At 38.8% G+C, this 18,439-nt stretch overlaps 4 protein-coding genes across 7 annotated transcripts; 3 read left to right on the forward strand and 1 right to left on the reverse strand.

The window, feature by feature from the left end:
* Positions 1 to 647: 647 nt before the first annotated feature.
* LOC126605200 (APO protein 2, chloroplastic-like) lies at positions 648 to 2,727 on the forward strand. Of its 4 annotated transcripts, none has more exons than XM_050272567.1 (3): positions 648 to 943; positions 1,054 to 1,406; positions 1,776 to 2,727. In XM_050272567.1, the coding sequence occupies exons 1-3, from the start codon at positions 764 to 766 to the stop codon at positions 2,608 to 2,610; spliced, it is 1,368 nt and encodes a 455-aa protein (XP_050128524.1). In that variant the 5' UTR covers positions 648 to 763; the 3' UTR covers positions 2,611 to 2,727. The 4 variants fall into 4 exon arrangements, with proteins under 4 accessions (XP_050128524.1, XP_050128526.1, XP_050128527.1 ...); XM_050272569.1 differs by having other exon boundaries at positions 1,060 to 1,406; XM_050272570.1 differs by having other exon boundaries at positions 1,096 to 1,406.
* A 1,757-nt stretch (positions 2,728 to 4,484) lies between these two features.
* On the forward strand, positions 4,485 to 8,083 carry LOC126605207 (1-acyl-sn-glycerol-3-phosphate acyltransferase BAT2, chloroplastic-like). The gene is made up of 8 exons (XM_050272579.1): positions 4,485 to 4,840; positions 4,932 to 4,975; positions 5,619 to 5,691; positions 5,807 to 5,995; positions 6,086 to 6,492; positions 6,579 to 6,680; positions 6,922 to 7,223; positions 7,600 to 8,083. Exons 1-7 carry the CDS (start codon positions 4,804 to 4,806, stop codon positions 7,135 to 7,137), a joined length of 1,068 nt encoding a protein of 355 aa, XP_050128536.1. The 5' UTR covers positions 4,485 to 4,803; the 3' UTR covers positions 7,138 to 7,223; positions 7,600 to 8,083.
* An 807-nt stretch (positions 8,084 to 8,890) lies between these two features.
* LOC126605192 (probable cyclic nucleotide-gated ion channel 5) lies at positions 8,891 to 13,590 on the forward strand. The gene is made up of 8 exons (XM_050272557.1): positions 8,891 to 9,066; positions 9,788 to 9,878; positions 10,413 to 10,986; positions 11,204 to 11,416; positions 11,657 to 11,961; positions 12,118 to 12,229; positions 12,328 to 12,564; positions 12,682 to 13,590. The coding sequence occupies exons 2-8, from the start codon at positions 9,817 to 9,819 to the stop codon at positions 13,384 to 13,386; spliced, it is 2,208 nt and encodes a 735-aa protein (XP_050128514.1). The 5' UTR covers positions 8,891 to 9,066; positions 9,788 to 9,816; the 3' UTR covers positions 13,387 to 13,590.
* Positions 13,591 to 13,700: 110 nt separating this feature from the next.
* LOC126605194 (transmembrane 9 superfamily member 10) lies at positions 13,701 to 17,366 on the reverse strand. The gene is made up of 7 exons (XM_050272558.1): positions 17,077 to 17,366; positions 16,143 to 16,307; positions 15,938 to 16,047; positions 15,730 to 15,838; positions 15,506 to 15,618; positions 15,243 to 15,393; positions 13,701 to 15,155 (listed from the first exon to the last, which is right to left on the reverse strand). The coding sequence occupies exons 1-7, from the start codon at positions 17,185 to 17,187 to the stop codon at positions 13,998 to 14,000; spliced, it is 1,917 nt and encodes a 638-aa protein (XP_050128515.1). The 5' UTR covers positions 17,188 to 17,366; the 3' UTR covers positions 13,701 to 13,997.
* Positions 17,367 to 18,439: the final 1,073 nt, after the last annotated feature.

Consider the following 18,439-nt stretch of genomic DNA (forward strand, 5'->3'; position numbering starts at 1 on the left):
TTGTTTTGAGCGTGTGAGAGTGAGTGAGAGGGAGAGAGATGTTAATTTGGATTAGCGAACCGTATTTTGTAGTTTAAATTGGCTTAGAGGTCCTGAATTATGTTCTCAATTAGCAATTTTATATCTATATATCATGTTTTTTATTGTGAAATTTAGCGTGAATACCAAATATGTAATTATACGAGGAAGCAAACAAATTAGACTTTGGTGGCAACCTTCCGAAGTCAGGAAAACTAATGAAAATGATTTGAAAACTTGAGTTTTAACGATAAAGACAAAATTAAGAGTGAAAGTAATGATACCAATATCTCTCCCCTCTCTTTACCTGCATCATTTATGTGATACAATTACGAAAATAAACAGTATGATCCATTGCACTTTCTACTTCTATCTCTAGCAAATATTATCTTTCACTTTTGTTTATTTATAACAGTTTTGTTATATTTATTGACAGATTCATGAATTTTTTATACACTGAAGTAAAAAAAAAGGTGAAAATAAAAGCAAAAGTTAAAGTTAAAATAGGTCTACTAATTCTTCTCCATCGTCGGATTGATTGACTAGCAAAATTCTTGCACCACATTGACTAGAAGAACCAGACTGGAACGATGCCGTTTAACATTGGAACGGATGAGACGGCATCGCATAACCGAAGCAACGGACTGATTATGAAAAACACGAACACAGAGCGAAAGCACATGGTCGTCGAAACGCTCTCTGCTGTCATCTTTGCTGCGAAAGCGAAAGCACTTTGCTTTCAGAAATGGATTGCAGCAGCTCTCATAGCTTCTCCCATGGCGCCGTAGCTTCATTCCACGGAAAAGGAACAAACTTTCTTCCTCCAAAAGTCGGCACTTTTCGGGCTTCCTTCAGTTCAAAATCAGAATTCCTGAATTCCCACCTGTACCCTTCTCTCACTTCCCTCGATTCTTTCCGATTTCAGGTACTAATCCCATTCCTTTTCAGAATTGATCAATTGGGGTGTCTGTAAATCTAGCATTTTCAGTTGGGGTTTCTGTAAATTTAGCGTATTTCAAATTTATTTAATTCTAGCAGCAGGGTTGCAATGTGCTGAAGATTTCAGTTTCTGTGAAGTCGAGAACTTCGAAATCATATGCATTGGTGGTGAGGAGTGACCACCGTCATCCCCAGAACTCCGACTGTCCGCAGCACTATTCGAAGAAGGAGAAGAAGTCCTTTCCGGTGCCAATTGTGGAGCTGAGACGGGCGGCGAGGGAGAGGCTTAAGAGCAACAAGGGAAAGCCTAGGACCCCAGTTCCACCTCTCAAAAATGGCTTGCTCGTGAAGACCCTTGTGCCGGTTGCGTATGATGTGTTTGATGAGAGAATTACATTGATCAACAATTTGAGGAGGCTTTTGAAGGTGGTTCCTGTGCAAGCTTGCAGGTTAGCTTGTGGAGCTTTTCTGAAATGAGTTTAATGGAGTTTGAGCTTTTTTTAATTTGGTTTGATCGAGTTTTGTAGCTTTAGGAGCTTTTTCAAGTTGGGTTGATGGACTTCCTAAAGCTTTTTCTTGAGTTGAGTTCAACGGAGTTTTCAGCTGTAGGAGCTTTTTCGAATTGGGTTTGATGGAGTTTTGTAGCTGTAAGAGCTTCTTTGAATTGGGTTTCATGAAGATTTTTCAGCTTCAGGAGCTTTTTCGAATTGGGTTTTATGAAGATTTTTTAGCTTTGGGAGCTTTTTTTATTTGTGTTTAAAGGAACTTACATAAATGGAATTGGAAATTTTGCTAATCGAAAATTTGAACTTGTGCAGGTTCTGTAATGAAATTCATGTGGGGCCTGTTGGGCATCCATTCAAATCATGTAAAGGTGCAAATGCTAACATTCGTAAGGGTGTTCATGAGTGGATACCAAATGTGACCGTTGATGACATATTCTTGCCAGTTGAAGCTTTCCACCTCTATGATCGGCTTGGAAGACGTATTCCTCATGAGGAGAGATTCTCAACTCCTAGAGTTCCAGCAATAGTTGAGCTCTGCATCCCGGCTGGGGTTGATGTCCCGGAATATCCCACTACAAGGAGAAGAAAGCCAATCATCCGAATTTTGAAGGGTGACTTTGTTGATGCAGATGAAAGTGAGCTACCAGATCCTGACAGTGAAGCACCCAAGAGACCAGTTTTGACTGAAATATCAGATTCGGAGGTAGTAGCCCCCACTGATGAAGAAGAAACAACCTTGCTTACTGAGGAAACACTACGAGCATGGGAGCAAATGAGGAGAGGAGCCAAGAGGCTGATGAAGATGTATCTGGTGAGGGTTTGCGGGTATTGCCCTGAGGTGCATGTTGGTCCTAGTGAGCACAAGGCTCAGAACTGTGGGGCCTTTAAACACCAACAACGAAATGGGCAGCATGGCTGGCAGACGGCCGTGCTCAATGACTTGATACCACCAAGATATGTGTGGCATGTCCCAGATGTGAATGGATCACCATTGCAGTGGGAGCTCAGGAACTTCTATGGGCAAGCCCCTGCGGTTGTCGAAATGTGCATTCAGGCGGGAGCTGCTGTTCCAGAGGAATACAGACCAACCATGAGGTTGGATGTCGGGATTCCCTCCACTGTTAAAGAAGCTGAAATGGTAGTTTGATGAGATGAGTAGTTTGTAAGTAGAATATCGAAAGAAGGAAAACTTCTTGCAGATGATTAGTTTGTTGTACCAACTTTGCTTTTTCATCCCAAACGAACGAAAATTTACAGTCGCTCACCCTTCTACTTTTACCCAAGGAAATCTGACAAAATGTAATAATTCACCATCTTAACATGTGTTTTGAACAAAGGGCTTCTATTTAAGCTTCAAAGCTCTTATATACATTAGTTGATACCGATTTTGATCTCTTTGTATGGGCTCGAATAAGTTCTCTTTTCCGGTAGATCTGTACTCTATGTAAAGATAGAGGATATTAAAACCCTCCTTTGTCAAATCTTGCAGTTTTTCAGCAGTGCAGCATAGTTTCTGGTTGATTGTTTCTTTGTATGTACAGTTTTTTGCTACTTGTGTGTGCTTGCTCGGTGTCTTGGTTCTCTCGATTTGCTGCATACAGCGGCCTTGAAGTTCTTTTCTCTATACTCGTCGGGGTTTTTTATTTGCCTCCCAGCTTCCGTTGGGGTCAGTTTTCTGGGATTCTCATATGGCTGCTGTGTTCCTCAATCATCTATGCTACTATGCAGGTTCTTTATAATTTGGTTTAATTATTCATTGTTCTGTCTTTTGGGATCTTAGTTTAGCGTTTTGTTGTGCTTTGATCCCTCGAGTCTCGACTCTTGATGACTCATAGGTCCCCTTACCGGAAATCCGACAGCCCACAGGAGAGGGGTGCAAGTGCAAACACCCCCTTTCTTGGCTATCCTACTTTCAGGGAAGAAGGTTGAAAGGTGAGGGAAATGTTTCATTTTAATCTGATGGAAGGGTCAATTAGTTGACCCTTAAAAAGTGATTAAGGGGTAATTAAAACCACACAAATAGAACACTCCTATTTCCGCTGCTTGAAAAACGGTTAAACACCCTATCTTGTTACACATGTATGCATTCTATTTCTTTCAGGTTCCCACTTTCTTCTGCTTACAAGCATTGCGTTCAGACAGATATAGTTGAAGATAAACAAAGAGAGACAAAGAAATCCCGGGACAACAGAGTCTTTGTTCGAACCAGCGAAACAAAAGCTAGAGGAAAAATCAAGTCATGGCACACCAAATGAAGGGTCATTCCCCGGCTCAGCATTCACCGGAGATACTCCATCAGACGAAGAACGCGCCCTTCTGCCCGATGAAAATGGCAATCGGAGGCTTTGCCGTAGTTGTCACCATCGGTTACTTCACCTTGTACAGCAAGAAGAAGCCGGAGGCAACTGCATTAGACGTTGCCAAAGTTATCACCGGAACCGCCCATCAAGACAGCACTCACCCCCGCAAATAGATTACCATTTCTCACTTCCCTAACTATCAACTCCCAACAAAAAGATTTAGATTGGGGTTCTCTGTTTTTTTTTTTTGTTAAGGCTATATATGTGACTAGCTAAGAACAAATAAGGTGTTGCAGGTTTCAAGCCTTCAAGGTCATGTTCTTCTTGTAACTGTGTATTCGCGTGCATGAGAAAATACTAGCAGCTGTTTTGTTTAATTGCTCTTGTCGTGTAATATTGATTTCGAACTTGATCTAACACGAAATGTTTAAAATCAACCGTCTCATAGCATATATCGAGATTTATGGTTGTTGGATTCAACGACCATAAATTTTAATCAGTAATTTGCTCAAAGCCCACTCTAAGCAACATAGATGGGGCATACTGAGAAAAATTGGTACCATTCTTCTGTTTAGATGACTCAACTACATGACCGTATAGCCGAGACACATCAGATATGACCTGTCTTAGGCTTGGGGTAAAAAATACAAGAGTTAGGGTTGGATTAGATATTTTTATATTTAGAACCAAACAACCACGTAGTCCGGTCATCCGCATCCAACCCAATCCTAATCGAAGTTTTCGTAGTCAGCCCTCAGCAGCCCTACCAAAAATTCTCATGGAACATAGTTATTACCAAATGAGGTAAAAAGATGAAAAAGAACGCGTGTGGTGTCATTGGCGGTCTCACACCCTCTCTCAAACACAAAACATCCGCACTCCGATACATCCAACGAATCAAGTAACAGGATAAGCGATATGCCTTGAATTTCTCAGTCCGCGTGACTCTTGTGCTCCCCAGAGTACAAACCCTAATCCCCAGAAATTCACTGAAGAAAGGAAAGGATCAAACTCTCCAAAAATCCGTTCTTTGAATCTCCATGGAAGTTGCTTTTCAACCTTCCCCTGCAATTATTTGTAATTACCATCTTTATCTATCTGGGTTTTTTTGTTTTGTGAATAAAGTTAAAAACTTGAGCTAACATCTATGGTTTCTTCAACGTATCAGGTCACAGGCAATCGAGGTTTCTGTCAAAGTCATCTTTGTTGCCGGTAATTCTTTCATTTCAGAATTTATCCCCTTTCTTCCTAGCTATTTTCTTTGATTCCCGTCGTTTTTTTCCCGGGAAAATATAAATTTGTAATCTTTAATTATGTTGGGAAATTATTAGCATGATGATTCGACAATTTCGTGAGATAAAAATTTTAATCTATAATTATGTTCGGAATTAGTAGTTTGATTCGATAGGCGCCTTTTAATCAGAATTTCGTATGAAGAAAATGGTGCTCACGAGTGCAGTTAAGGAACTAGCTGAAAATTTTGAGATAGTATAATGACAATAATTTTTGCAATTAAGCATGCCTTGTCGCTACTAATCGTTGGATTCGACATTTAGGTGGTTGTACGCAAATAGGGTGAATGTGCTTCAAGCTGGGCCGTGTATATAATATGCATTTGAATTATCTGCATTTAACACGCCAGTTCAGCACGCTAGACTTTCCCTCGTCACAACTGTTGTAAACCCTTTGGTGTGTTTATGTAGAATTAGCCTTTTGTTTTGTTTACTAATCCCGTAGCGTAGTATTGCAAGTTATCGACTTCATTAAGCACAAAAGTGTGGAGCAGCACAAACCCATCTGACCCATCCCGTTTATTTATGTTGTAACTGCTATGACATTTTTATTTGTAATGCAGCTGTTCGCTTATAAGGGACTTTCTATTGGGTGCTCTCCTCGCAGATGGCCCATTTCGAGAAATTTAAGCCATTGTAAGTATAGGCTATCTCAGTATAATATGTCATGAGTGATGCTGGCTTATAAGCAATGTACCTTTATGCGTGAATGGACTATAATATCTCATGCCTCTTTGTTTTCCTTCCTCAGCGGCTCATCATAGTGTTTTATGCATTCAAAGGAAACATGGTAGCAAATCGTGGTGTGACTTTGATGCAAAAGAGGAGTTTGGAAGACCGCATTGTAATATTAGATTGCATGACCAAAATAGGTTGTCCAGGTATACAGTTGTACGATCTGCTGAAGCTGGAACCTGTGATGCTGGCTATCCATTACCAGGTTTCTCTAACCAGTGATTTTCTGTTGTTTCCTCCTTTCTTTAGCAGCCTTATAAATCTGACTGACATCCATTCTTATTTTTAAGTGCAGAAGTAAGTATGGTCTCAAGAGTTAGGGGAATTGGCTTTTGTGCCATTACTGCTTTCAATGCCATTTATCTCTTTGTGCTGATGCTGATAGTCCATCCTCTTGTGCTGTTATTGGATCGATACAAAAGAAAAGCTCATATTTTTATTGCCAAAATTTGGGCCACTGCTACGATTACACCATTTGTTAGGATCAAGTACGAGGGACTGGAGAATTTGCCTCCGCCTGATGCTCCTGCTGTGTATGTTTCCAACCACCAGAGCTTTTTAGACATCTATGTTCTTTTCACAATTGGGAGACCCTTTAAGTTTATCAGCAAGACCAGCATATTTCTCTATCCCATTATTGGGTGGGCCATGTTTCTGATGGGTGTAATTCCTTTAAAGCGCATGGACAGAAAAAGCCAAATGGTATTCCATTTCCTTTGTTCCATCTATATAGATGTTGATCATTATCTAAACAATGATTTTAAAGTTATGATTGCTTCTGTATATAGGAATGCCTTAAGAGTTGCATAGATCTTATCAAGAAGGGGGCCTCTGTCTTTTTCTTCCCTGAGGGAACACGCAGCAAAGATGGAAAATTAGGTGCTTTCAAGGTGAGATCTTTTAGGATTCTTTGTTCTTTTGGATGGTTATGTAAAATTGTAAGTAACCAGACTGGAACTTGCAGTTGTTGGTTACGGAGGCATATAATGCACAATTGATTTAGTTAGTTTGATCTCACCCATAGTTTTTGTTGCACCATTTGTATAATTTATTTCCTAAGAGGCTCTTTCCCCCCCTTGTCCTCTGAAGATATATTGGGAGTTACAGTTTCCTCTTGTTGTTGACATGCAGAGAGGGGCCTTCAGTCTTGCAGCGAAAACCAAGGTACCAGTAGTGCCAATTACCCTTATAGGAACCGGAAAGATCATGCCTCCGGGAAGGGAGACTATCTTGAATACTGGATCTGTTAAAGTTGTTATTCATAAACCTATAGAAGGAAATGATACAGAAGTACTGTGTAGGGAAAGTAGAAACATAATCGCTAGAGCACTTGATCGTCAAGGCTGAGCTATCTACTGCCATTTGTTCTGTTTGGTTTCTATGGTTCGATACTTGGTTCTTTTCTGTGGGAGTGAAGAATTATAGTCAGAAAGGTATGAATCATTTGTGGAATTGCCTCTTTGCTTGTTAATTGCTTCGATATTTAGTTATTTACTCATGAAAAAACTTATAAGATTCAATTTAGACTATCTTTAAAGTTTGATCGTCGCCTGTATAGACTTAGCTGTGGTACAGAAAAAATCTGAAATTTTCATGTGGATGGTTTCGTCTCGTTTTAAAATCAATTTAGTCTTACGCCTGATGCTGTCCGGGTTTGCTTGCTTATAGATATTAAGTACATGCTTGGTCTCTTGTACATGTTCGAACTAACATTCTACTGTGCTCCGATGCATGGTTATCCCGCAACATAGTAGAAAATTCCTTGAACTAACAAGTTTTTGGTACTCGTGTTTGCTGTCCCATTGACAGGTTGTGGATAGCTGATGATACAGGGCAATAAAATCAAAGCTGAATCTGAAGTTGTCGTGCTTTTAGCGTCTCATTGCCTGAGGCTGTCCGTCCCATTCCCGTACTTTCAAACTTGCAAGCGCTGCCTACAGTAAACGTCTTCATCCCAGTAGACACACAGAAGCGAACGCTTGGCCGGACCCCGGGTTCCGGGAGTTTTTGACCAGCGTCGCCTTCAACTGTTTAGATAATAAAATGGAGACGAAGGCCATTGTTGTTTTGATCATTGTTTTTTGTTTATGTTTCTTTGAAGAGAAATGTCCTCTTCCCACGTTGAAAATCTCAGATGCCGATCCTTTGAGCTGGTTATAAACTAATATTTATGGTAATTATGTTATTATATTGTAAAGCTTCAAATTTGGAGAGATTTCGTGGATGCTGCTAAGACAAGACTATTTTCACATCTCATTTTTTAACAGGGAATAGATGCTCGCCATTTTATTTATAGCTGTTGAATGAATTTAAATTTTAAAATTCGTGTAGTAGTCGATTTATTCACAACAACGACTGATTTTATTTTACTTCGCATCTTTGTCTGATCGAATGTAGTCGCATCCTTGCTTTCATACTTCATTGTGAAATTCGCAAGGCGAAAATTATAAAATTATTTTTGTGGGGGCTCATGTGGTCCATGCCGGATTAGTCGTATTATGAGGCGGAACAATGAACCTACTTGAAAAGGTCATTTGGACTGGTTAATTTGGAAATAAACAGATATTATTGTTAATTAATTACACAGTGGGTAGGTTAGGCCGATGTCTAATCCCAGTCATTTAGTGCTTAGAAGAAACAAGTATTTGACTTTCTTATTGTAAAATGGAAACCCGTGAGTATTTTTTAAGGAATTTTAACGAAAAATTTATAGTACTGTTCATTTTAATAAAAAATTATATTTTTTTACTAAAAAATTAATTATGATATTATTCACTTTATTCTTTATTTTATTTTTATCGTTAAAACCCAAAATTTTCAAACATTTTTCATTAGTTTTTTTATTATTTTCTATTGTATTTAGCCATGCACTAGAAGGTGATGATAATAATAAATACCTTATTGATTACTGTTAAGTGAGTTTTTATCTTCTATTATTCTCAACTTTTTTATTGCGAGATCTAAAAATTAAATTTCAGAAAGCAAAATGAAACGGAGTCCAAAATTGAAGAACAGTAAAAAAATTCAATATATTAAATCCTAAGGAATCTCCAACTTTTGTGACTATATCGATTTATAGTGCTGTAAAAACATTTCAGTAACGGCATTGACTTTCTTCCTTGGTTTTTTCAATTTCGGTAAAAGGAGATATCTGAATTAGTCTCTCTCTGGCTGGTGACATCTCGACACCCAGTTGTTGTTCCATATACCTGAATCTCTCTGTCCGTGGCTGGCGGCAACCAGCCGAATGAAAATCTAAGAGCTCCGGATTTTACTGTGAGTTGCTTCTCTCTCCCTCTCTCTCTCCCAATCTCATATGCTTTGATCATTTCTGCAAAGATACGAATTCATATCATATGGGTTCTTCCCTTTATCGAGAAAAATTTGTCAAAATTTGAAATTACTGTAATTTTGATTGCACGTCTTAAAGGAAATGTCAGTTCTTCTTCCACTGTGCTCAATAAAGTTTTTAGCTTTTATCTTGTTGGGTTAATTTGGAGGGGTTTCTTAATTAATTGGTTTTTGAGGGGGATTCTTAATTAATTTGGTCAACGTCAGGAAACAGTAGTTTTTCGGGGATCAAGTGATTGTTCTTGGTGATTAAGCTGATAAAAATGGATAAAAGTTTAAGTAGGTGTTTACTCGTACTGCTTCAGACTGCTTAGTTATGCACTGTCGACTATCTAGGGATCTGAGTTGTATAATTTGAGGATATATAGCAATGGATGCCGATTTGTTTGCTATATGAAGACCGAACTTACCATTTTTTGGTTACATCAAATCGTAAACATTCGGTTTACTATAAATCGGGTCGTTATCTTTTCAACACTATTAGATTATGGAATTTTGGTTGAGCATTTGGTGGAAAAATGTTATTGGAACCTGGGGATTGTTTTAGATTCATACTTCATTTCCAGTTGCTGTTTATAAGCCACTTAGACTGAATATGATGATTTTGATGTTCATTGCGAATTTGGATGTTCATTTTGGTATGCAGGTGACGTTGATGTGTTTGATTAAGTAAAGATGTTGGATTGTGGTTACAACAAGTCACAGTACTTGGGAGGCCAGAGAGACAAGTTTGTGAGGTACCAAATATAATTTTTCTTTGTCAAATTTTGCAAATTTTTTCCGAAGAATCATTGCCAAACATAAAGATCTGGTTCTAGTGATTCACAACGATCCGTTACATGTTTGTATGACTAGTTGAGATGTCTCGTTAAATTTTAGGAAGTTTGTAGTCTCTTGTCCAATAAATAGTTTTAGCAATTTGCCTTAATAACAAATATGTTAGGAATTTCATTTTTTTTTGAAGTAGATTGTTTTCTATAGTAATTACTTCTAAATATTAGTTGGTGCAAAACCGAGGGCAGTGGTGTTCTATAATTCATACAGCCGACCCCACTTAGTGGGATAAGGCTTTGTTGTTTTTATTGTATACATGTTGCATTATGTATGTATTAGTGGGATAATATTATAGTTCCCGGTCAGTGCCTCATGCTTCCTTTTCTATGATGAAAGCTGAACGTTTATGTTTCTAATAGTGTTGAAACAAGATTTGGGTCATTTGGTAGAACGGCATCGAATGTTGTGCTTATTGGCAGTGTTTATTGATTTTCTAGGCTGGATGACTTGGACTCTAGATTATCATCGCCTTCTGATTCTGGAGGGAGAAGATGTGGGTTTAATATTGAGGGACTAACCCGGACTGCTCCTGCAAGGGATACATCTTTTAAGAGAGGAATGAAAAAGGGGTCTGAAGGGCTTAAGTCAATCGGCCGATCACTTGGATTTGGGATTTCTCGTGCAGTGTTCCCTGAAGATCTTAAAGGGTCAGACAAGAAGATATATGATCCTCAGGACAAATTTCTCTTGTTGTGGAATAGATTTTTTGTCATCTCATGTATTCTGGCAGTGTCTGTGGACCCTCTGTTTTTCTATCTTCCAGTCATCAATAGTTCATCAAATTGTCTTGGTATAGATCGAAGGTTGGCTATCACAGCGACCACACTGCGGATGATTGTTGATGCTTTCTATCTTATTCACATGGCTCTCCAGTTTAGGACAGCTTACATTGCTCCATCATCTCGGGTTTTTGGAAGAGGTGAACTGGTGATTGATCCAGCACGAATAGCCAAGCGATACTTACGAAGTTATTTCATCATTGATTTTCTTTCAGTGCTACCCCTACCACAGGTAAGAGTGTGTTTCCCTGAATTATTCCACGTGGCTATACCGCTTTCCTATAGTTTTGGCTCTTATTTTGTTTTGTCTTTTCGTTTCTATGTATTGTTAATTATTGGCATATTTCATTTTGCAGTAGAAGATTTGAAAAATACGCTGAAAGGAAACTGTTAACTGTTAAGCCTATAATTTTTTTCTATGCAACACTAAAAGGCCATAATTTGTGCAGATTGTAGTTTGGAGGTTTCTTCAGAGGTCCAAAGGTTCAGATGTGCTGGCTACAAAACAGGCTTTGCTTTACATAGTTTTATTTCAGTATATTCCCAGACTTTTTCGAGTCTATCCTTTGACTTCAGAACTGAAAAGAACAGCTGGCGTCTTTGCTGAAACTGCTTGGGCAGGTGCTGCATACTATTTGCTATTATACATGCTCGCTAGTCATGTGAGTACCTATTTTGTTTCTACCCTTGCTGTTTTGTTCCTTGTTTGCTTGCCGTATGTTATTCATCTTTCTTTTTCTTTCTTTGCGTATGAACATTTGATACAAATTATTTTCCATTGAATGTTATTATTATCATCAGACTCATCAAGTACTTATTTTTCTTTTGATCGTCATACATTAACATGGAAATTATACTTTTCTTTGGGAGCAATTATTATCTGTTGGATGATATCTTTGCAGATAGTTGGGGCATTCTGGTATTTGTTAGCTTTAGAACGCAATGATACATGCTGGCAGATGGCTTGTTCTGATTTTGGAAAACCATGTGATAAAAATCTCTTGTACTGCGGGAACCAAAACAATTTAGATAATGCAACTTGGTCCAATGTTACCGGAAACATCCTATCAAAATGCTCGGCAGATGACAATAATACCTACTTTGATTTTGGAATCTTTAATTCGGCTTTATCATCTGGGGTTGTTTCATCCAAGAAGTTCATCGTCAAATACTGTTACTGTTTATGGTGGGGACTACAGAATTTAAGGTAATGATGTCTGAAATAACCAATGTTCCTGATCCTAGTCATAAGGTTCAATCTATTTTATGTAGTGGTTTCACATAATGTTACAAAACCGTTGCGCCTCTTGCAGGCTTTAAAATTTTAGCTTTTAACAGCATTTTGTTTGACTTCTTTATGCAGTACGCTTGGTCAGGGTCTTGCAACCAGCACCTATCCTGGAGAGGTTATATTTTCCATATCACTGGCTATATTTGGACTTATCCTCTTCGCACTTTTGATAGGAAACATGCAGGTAAACTTGGAAGGAACAGTTGATGCTTGTAATGTAGCGTGAAAAGCAGAACATCATCTGATATTGCTAATATTCTGGGTGTTATGGTATTGTTACAGACCTATCTTCAGTCTCTTACTATTCGACTTGAGGAGATGAGGGTCAAAAGACGCGATTCAGAGCAGTGGATGCATCACCGCTTGCTCCCACAAGACCTTAGGGAACGTGTCAGGCGATATGATCAATATAAGTGGTTGGAAACACGCGGGGTGGACGAGCAGAGTTTGGTTCAGAGCCTACCAAAGGATCTCAGGAGAGATATTAAGCGGCACCTCTGTTTGGCATTAGTGAGGAGGGTATGATTAGTAATTCTTTTGTTCTTTGTGTTTCTTTCTAGTGGTAATTGGTTTCATATATGTTGGTTGGTCCCACTGTGAATCATTAGATAAATTGCACTTTGCCGGTCATTGCAGGTTCCTTTGTTTGAGAATATGGACGAGAGGTTGCTTGATGCCATTTGTGAGAGACTGAAACCAAGTTTATTCACAGAGAGTACTTACATAGTTCGGGAAGGAGATCCCGTTGACGAGATGCTTTTCATCATACGTGGTCGCCTTGAGAGTGTAACAACAGATGGTGGCAGGAGTGGGTTTTTTAACCGAAGTTTACTGAAAGAAGGTGATTTCTGTGGTGAGGAGCTTCTAACTTGGGCACTGGATCCCAAATCTGGTGCCAACCTCCCGTCATCTACTCGGACGGTAAAGGCTTTAACTGAGGTTGAGGCCTTTGCTCTTGTAGCTGAAGAGTTGAAATTTGTTGCCAGTCAGTTTAGGCGCCTTCACAGCAGACAGGTTCAGCACACCTTCCGTTTCTACTCACAACAATGGCGGACTTGGGCTGCTTGCTTTATCCAAGCAGCATGGCGTCGCTATTCCAAGAGGAAAATCTTGGAGCTTCGTCGTAAGGAAGAGGAAGAGGAAGCAGAAGCAGAAGCCTTGGGAGGTGCTCGCAGCAATGCTGGAGGTTCATATAGCATTGGTGCCACATTTTTAGCTTCTAGGTTTGCTGCAAATGCACTTCGTGGTGTTCACCGAAACAGGAATTTGAAGAGTGCTCGAGAATTAGTCAAATTACAAAAGCCTCCGGAGCCCGATTTTAGCGCTGAAGGTGCCGATTGATTTGTGATGCATTATATGACTGGATCAAAATACCGATCAGCGTCTATTTTCCAGGTTGTCATAAACAATGTAATATGTAGAAATACCAGCTTGGAACTTTAAGAAATGTTAAAATTGTATGTTTGGTATACTTGTTTTCCATCAGACATGGTTGGAAGATTATGCGTTGCCTTTCATCTTTTATCACAGACGTTTTTGTGTTCACAGTTTGTGCTTTTTAAGTTTTTATCACAGAACAGATGAGCCAAATCTTTGGCCAAATCCCAAAGATTTGACAAGAAAATATAACAAAACGCAGCGGTGGCAATGTTACATGCTGGAATTCCATTTTTCATTCCTCGAATCACAGTCGAAGATTGCTTACAATTTTCTGTGTTTTCGTATGGAACAGAACGAAGACGATGCTATAAGAACAACTAAACAAAAAGAACTAGAACTTAAAAAGGGACCTGTATAGAGAAAGGCTAAGAATAAGAACTTCTATGACTCTAGATTCAAAATGAACCCAGTTGGTAGCTCCACAAGGACGTTCTACGAGTACCGTCAAAGTGAATTTCGTGCTTCCTCGTGGAAAAACAAATGAATCGTTTCCTTCACCTTAGGACTATAAATCAGTCGAACTTCACTGACGAATAGATGAGCCTAGTAAACCAGAAGCATGCATAGAAACCGATTGTACCAGTCAGCACGAAGAAAGAATAGGAAGCAATCAGCATATACCCGAAATACAAGGCTCCAGAAACCGGCTTCTTAATGTCAAGCTTAGTGAAGAAGTAGAAGGCTGCGTACAGGAAAAGGTAGAGCGCTGAGGAGCCTGAGGTCAAATACGATCTCCACCACCAAAGGTAGTCTTCACTGCACAACTGGAAGTAGCATAGCACAATTGTGATCTCGGCACAAGTGATGATGAGGATAATGAAGACGATGAAAAGGAATCCAAATATGTAATAGAATTGATGCAACCATATAGATGTAAGGATGAAGAAGAGCTCAATAAAGACGGCCCCGAATGGGAGTATGCCTCCAATTAGGATAGAGAAGGCTGGATGCATGTACCACGCCTGCTCAGGGACTTGCCTAGGGATCTTGTTGGTTTTCACAGGATCCTCAATCGATGGCTTCCTAAAACCCACATAAGCACCAACGTAGATAAGTGGAACTGAAATGCCAAACCATAAGAATACCAGAGCAAACATGGTTCCAAATGGAACTGCCCCAGAGGATTTCTCGCCCCAGATAAGAGCATTCAAGACGAAGAAAATGGCAAAGAGAGTTGCAGGAAACATGAAAGCTGTTTTGAGACTGATTTTCTTCCATTCTGTTCCCTTAAACATTTTGTACAGACGGGCTGCAGAGTATCCAGCAAAGAGGCCCATAAAGACCCAGAGGAGGAGCATGGCAGTCATCAATCCACCTCGGTTTGAAGGGGAGAGGAATCCAAGGACTGCGAAGAGCATGGTGACGAGAATCATCCCAAAGAACTGCACACCCGTCCCAACATACACACACAGTAGGTCTGAGTTTACTGGAGGTCTGAATACATCACCATGAACCAGTTTCCATCCTGTCTCTTCTTGGGCTTCTTCTTGGGTCTCTAGTTGGTTGTACTTGGAGATATCCCGGTAAAGTGTCCGCAACATTATCATAGCAACCATGCCCGAAAGGAAAAGAACAATCATCAAAGAATTAACAATTGAGAACCAGTGGATTTGATCATCCGCCACCAGAAGATATGTGTCCCACCGAGATGCCCACTTCACATCACTCTCCTAGAGGTTAAACAAAAGCCAATCTGAAACCCAACTCAAAACGGCAAACAAAGAATTCATTTACTAGGAAATGGCAAGGGCACCAACCTGGAACTCAACATCATATGTAAATATAATTTCCTTTTTATCTTCAACCTCCTGAGGAGATTCAGAGCTGGTAACTGTTCGTTTCGCATGGGGATCACAGGTTGTTAAACGTTTCTCCTTACTCCACTCGCCTTCATATTCATGCTTAACACTGCATTAATAAAAACTTGTCCGCTATCATATAGGTAATTTGAACCCTCATTGGTGAGATGAGATAGAATAAACTAATTAGCCTATGATAGAAAAGAATAACACATAAATACCTGAATGGCTTCACCTCAAATCCGACAATCCTGGCAGATTCTGTCATTTGATCCTTGTGATATTTGACTGTAAATGTTAAGTGATTGTTGATAAAATGCTTTTCATCCTTGTTCTGTAAAATGTTTGAAGGAAAACAGAAAAATCAGAACTCTTCAATAAACACATCAACAAAAGAATTACGATGATGCAAAGAATGCTAATTGGTCAAACAGGCAACAGCTACCCCAGCATATTGTCCTCTAAGACCAACATGAAACCCATGTTGATAAACCAAGGCATTTTCCTGATCAGGCCTTGGTATAGGAACAACCAGAGGGAGATTATCCAGAATCCTGTAATTTGGAAAAAGTATCATAATGTAAGTCAATTGTTCATCACATCAGACAGGATCATATGATTCAAATGCATGATATTCAGAATTAGCGCCTCACATGTTCACCCGATACTCATCATCTATCTTTTCCTTGAATTCCTTTGCAGTTTTTGCATTAAGAACTACACGGCATACAGCATTGCACATTTGTGGTTCTCTCATTTTGAACTGCAACAAAAAATAAAATAAAATCCTTAGCGGCTCAATAACCAAAGTGATGAACAACAGAACCATCGCAATAATGTCATTTTAAGCTACTTTACCTCATAAGGAGAGTTTTCAATGCGATCACCACGGAGAACTTCCCCAAGATTCTCTGCACTGTCTACTATATGCTCCGGAGTACAGTATGGGAGGGAATAGTATGAGTACGGAAGTTGAGTTTTTGTAGAGGTCAATTTGTTCACTTTCACATTCAAGGGATTTCCCTGCACATACAAAGGTAAACAGTATGAATACAACGCCATTAGATAGCAAAACGCAGGTATTAATTAACACCAAATAATCTAAATCACAAAGCTCATTCATTAAATTATGAGACCTATTAGATCCATTGTAAAAGTCTTAAATGATTTCTTTCGAGCCCTTCTATACGTTACTTAATCCATACTCTATCGTTTCTTCCTCAATTGCAAAGTTGAGAAAAGATTTCACTACCTCAAAGCTATCCAGCCGACCTTAAAATTTTCGTTTTCCCCGAAAATTGAAAAATCTTTACCATCTGGACGACAACACAAGCTCTAACACTTACCGGACAAATGAGAACACGAAAAAAATTAAAATCTTAGGACTGTACTTGTAAATGTGCATGTTATATCGCATTGTTGCAATCGAAAAAACGCTAATTTCAATCCATATTTCACGCAATATAAGAAGCCAACAGAGATTCACAACGTTTTAAGCCAAAAACATGCAGAAATGCAGCAAATTGATCGTAGATATCACGACCCGAGTCACAAGATGGCAAATTTATAAAAGCTTTCGCCAAAAGACCCGAAATTGTAAACACCGAAATGCTAAATTGTATACGGATCTGTCAGTAACAAAGAACACGCACTAAAAAACTGCCATGGCATACAATACATTCAATTATACTCATATACAAATATACATGCATATACATATACATTTATTAATACAGAGAGAGAGAGAGAGAGAGAGAGAGAGAGAGAGAGAGAGAGAGTTGAAGGTGCTGACGTATTGGAAATCTTGAGGGGCGACACCCGGGAGGTAGAAGCAGCGTGCATGAAAGAAGAGCAAAAGACAGACAGAGATCCATAGCTCAAAAGCGGGAGGTCCTCTCGCCATGGCTTCTTCCCACAAGATCTAGATCCACTTCCCCTCTCTCTCTCTCCCTCTGCAACTCAGGGACTGGGTGTGTGTTGGTACGATTGTATCGAATCAATGTATCACTCAGTGGTTGGTTTTTTGTTTGCTTTAAAAACACGAGAAGAACGATAAAGCTCTCACTCTCTCTCTCTCTCTCTCTCTCTCTCTTCAACAAAATGGTTGGGATTTCCAAGACAAGGCTGACCATTTGAAATCTTCTGTAATCACCGTTGGATCTTTTTCGCGGGGATGATGTGCGGTGACGATTGATTTGGACTTCACGTACGGACTGACGGTGATTACAAGTTGTCTTAATTGGTTTGGACGTCACTCTCTGTTTAGTAAAATATTCCAATTCTTTGTACTATGTATGTAAATTACAAGGGGTTTGAAAATGCCAAGTGTCGGCCAAAAAGTTGGTTTAGAATACTTGAGACAACGCGTCGAAATTCTAGATGGAATGACACTGTACATATTTGATATTAAAAATTTTTACAACTCAAGCGTTATGGCTTTGTGATTAAGAGTCAAATTTGATATCATTGTCAAATTTATTTTTAATTAATTTTAATGGTGATCCCTTATTCCACTGACATTTCAACCAATAAAAATTTTGTTTCAACATTTTTCGTGATAATTACAAAGATATAAAACTTTATTTTAATACGAAAATAATATTTGAAAATTTGACATAAGACTTCAGATCGTTACATTAGCATTCAATTTTAATTTGACTATTATAATTGGTCTTAGGTTGCGATTTTTGTATGATTAGTTTTGCTTAAACATTGTTAGTGATGTAAGAGAGCAATTAGTTATGTGTAATACTATCCGGCACACCCATTTCAATTTTTTATGTCGGATTAAACAAATTGAAAAGGATCGAACAACATAAATTAACAAGGGCGTTTTAGTTATAACCTATAATAGCTAGTTCAATCATATCTCAATAAAATTTAAGAGAATTCTAACTTAAATACAAAGAGAGGATCACGGTAGTCTTTCTAACCAATTTAACTACGCCCAAATATACTCCTTACAATTCATCTGATAACCTTTAAAACTAGCATTATAGTATAGAACAATAGGAATGATACTCCTTACCATTCGCACACCTATTTTAACCTCTCACACATCCATATTAATTTTTGATCATCGATCTTCTTCAAATTATTCAGCCGAAAATTGAGAGAGGCGTGTAAGAAGTAAAAATAAGTGTATTGATAGCACT

This window comes from Malus sylvestris, chromosome 15 (assembly GCF_916048215.2).
Source record: "Malus sylvestris chromosome 15, drMalSylv7.2, whole genome shotgun sequence".
Lineage (NCBI taxonomy): Eukaryota > Viridiplantae > Streptophyta > Magnoliopsida > Rosales > Rosaceae > Malus > Malus sylvestris.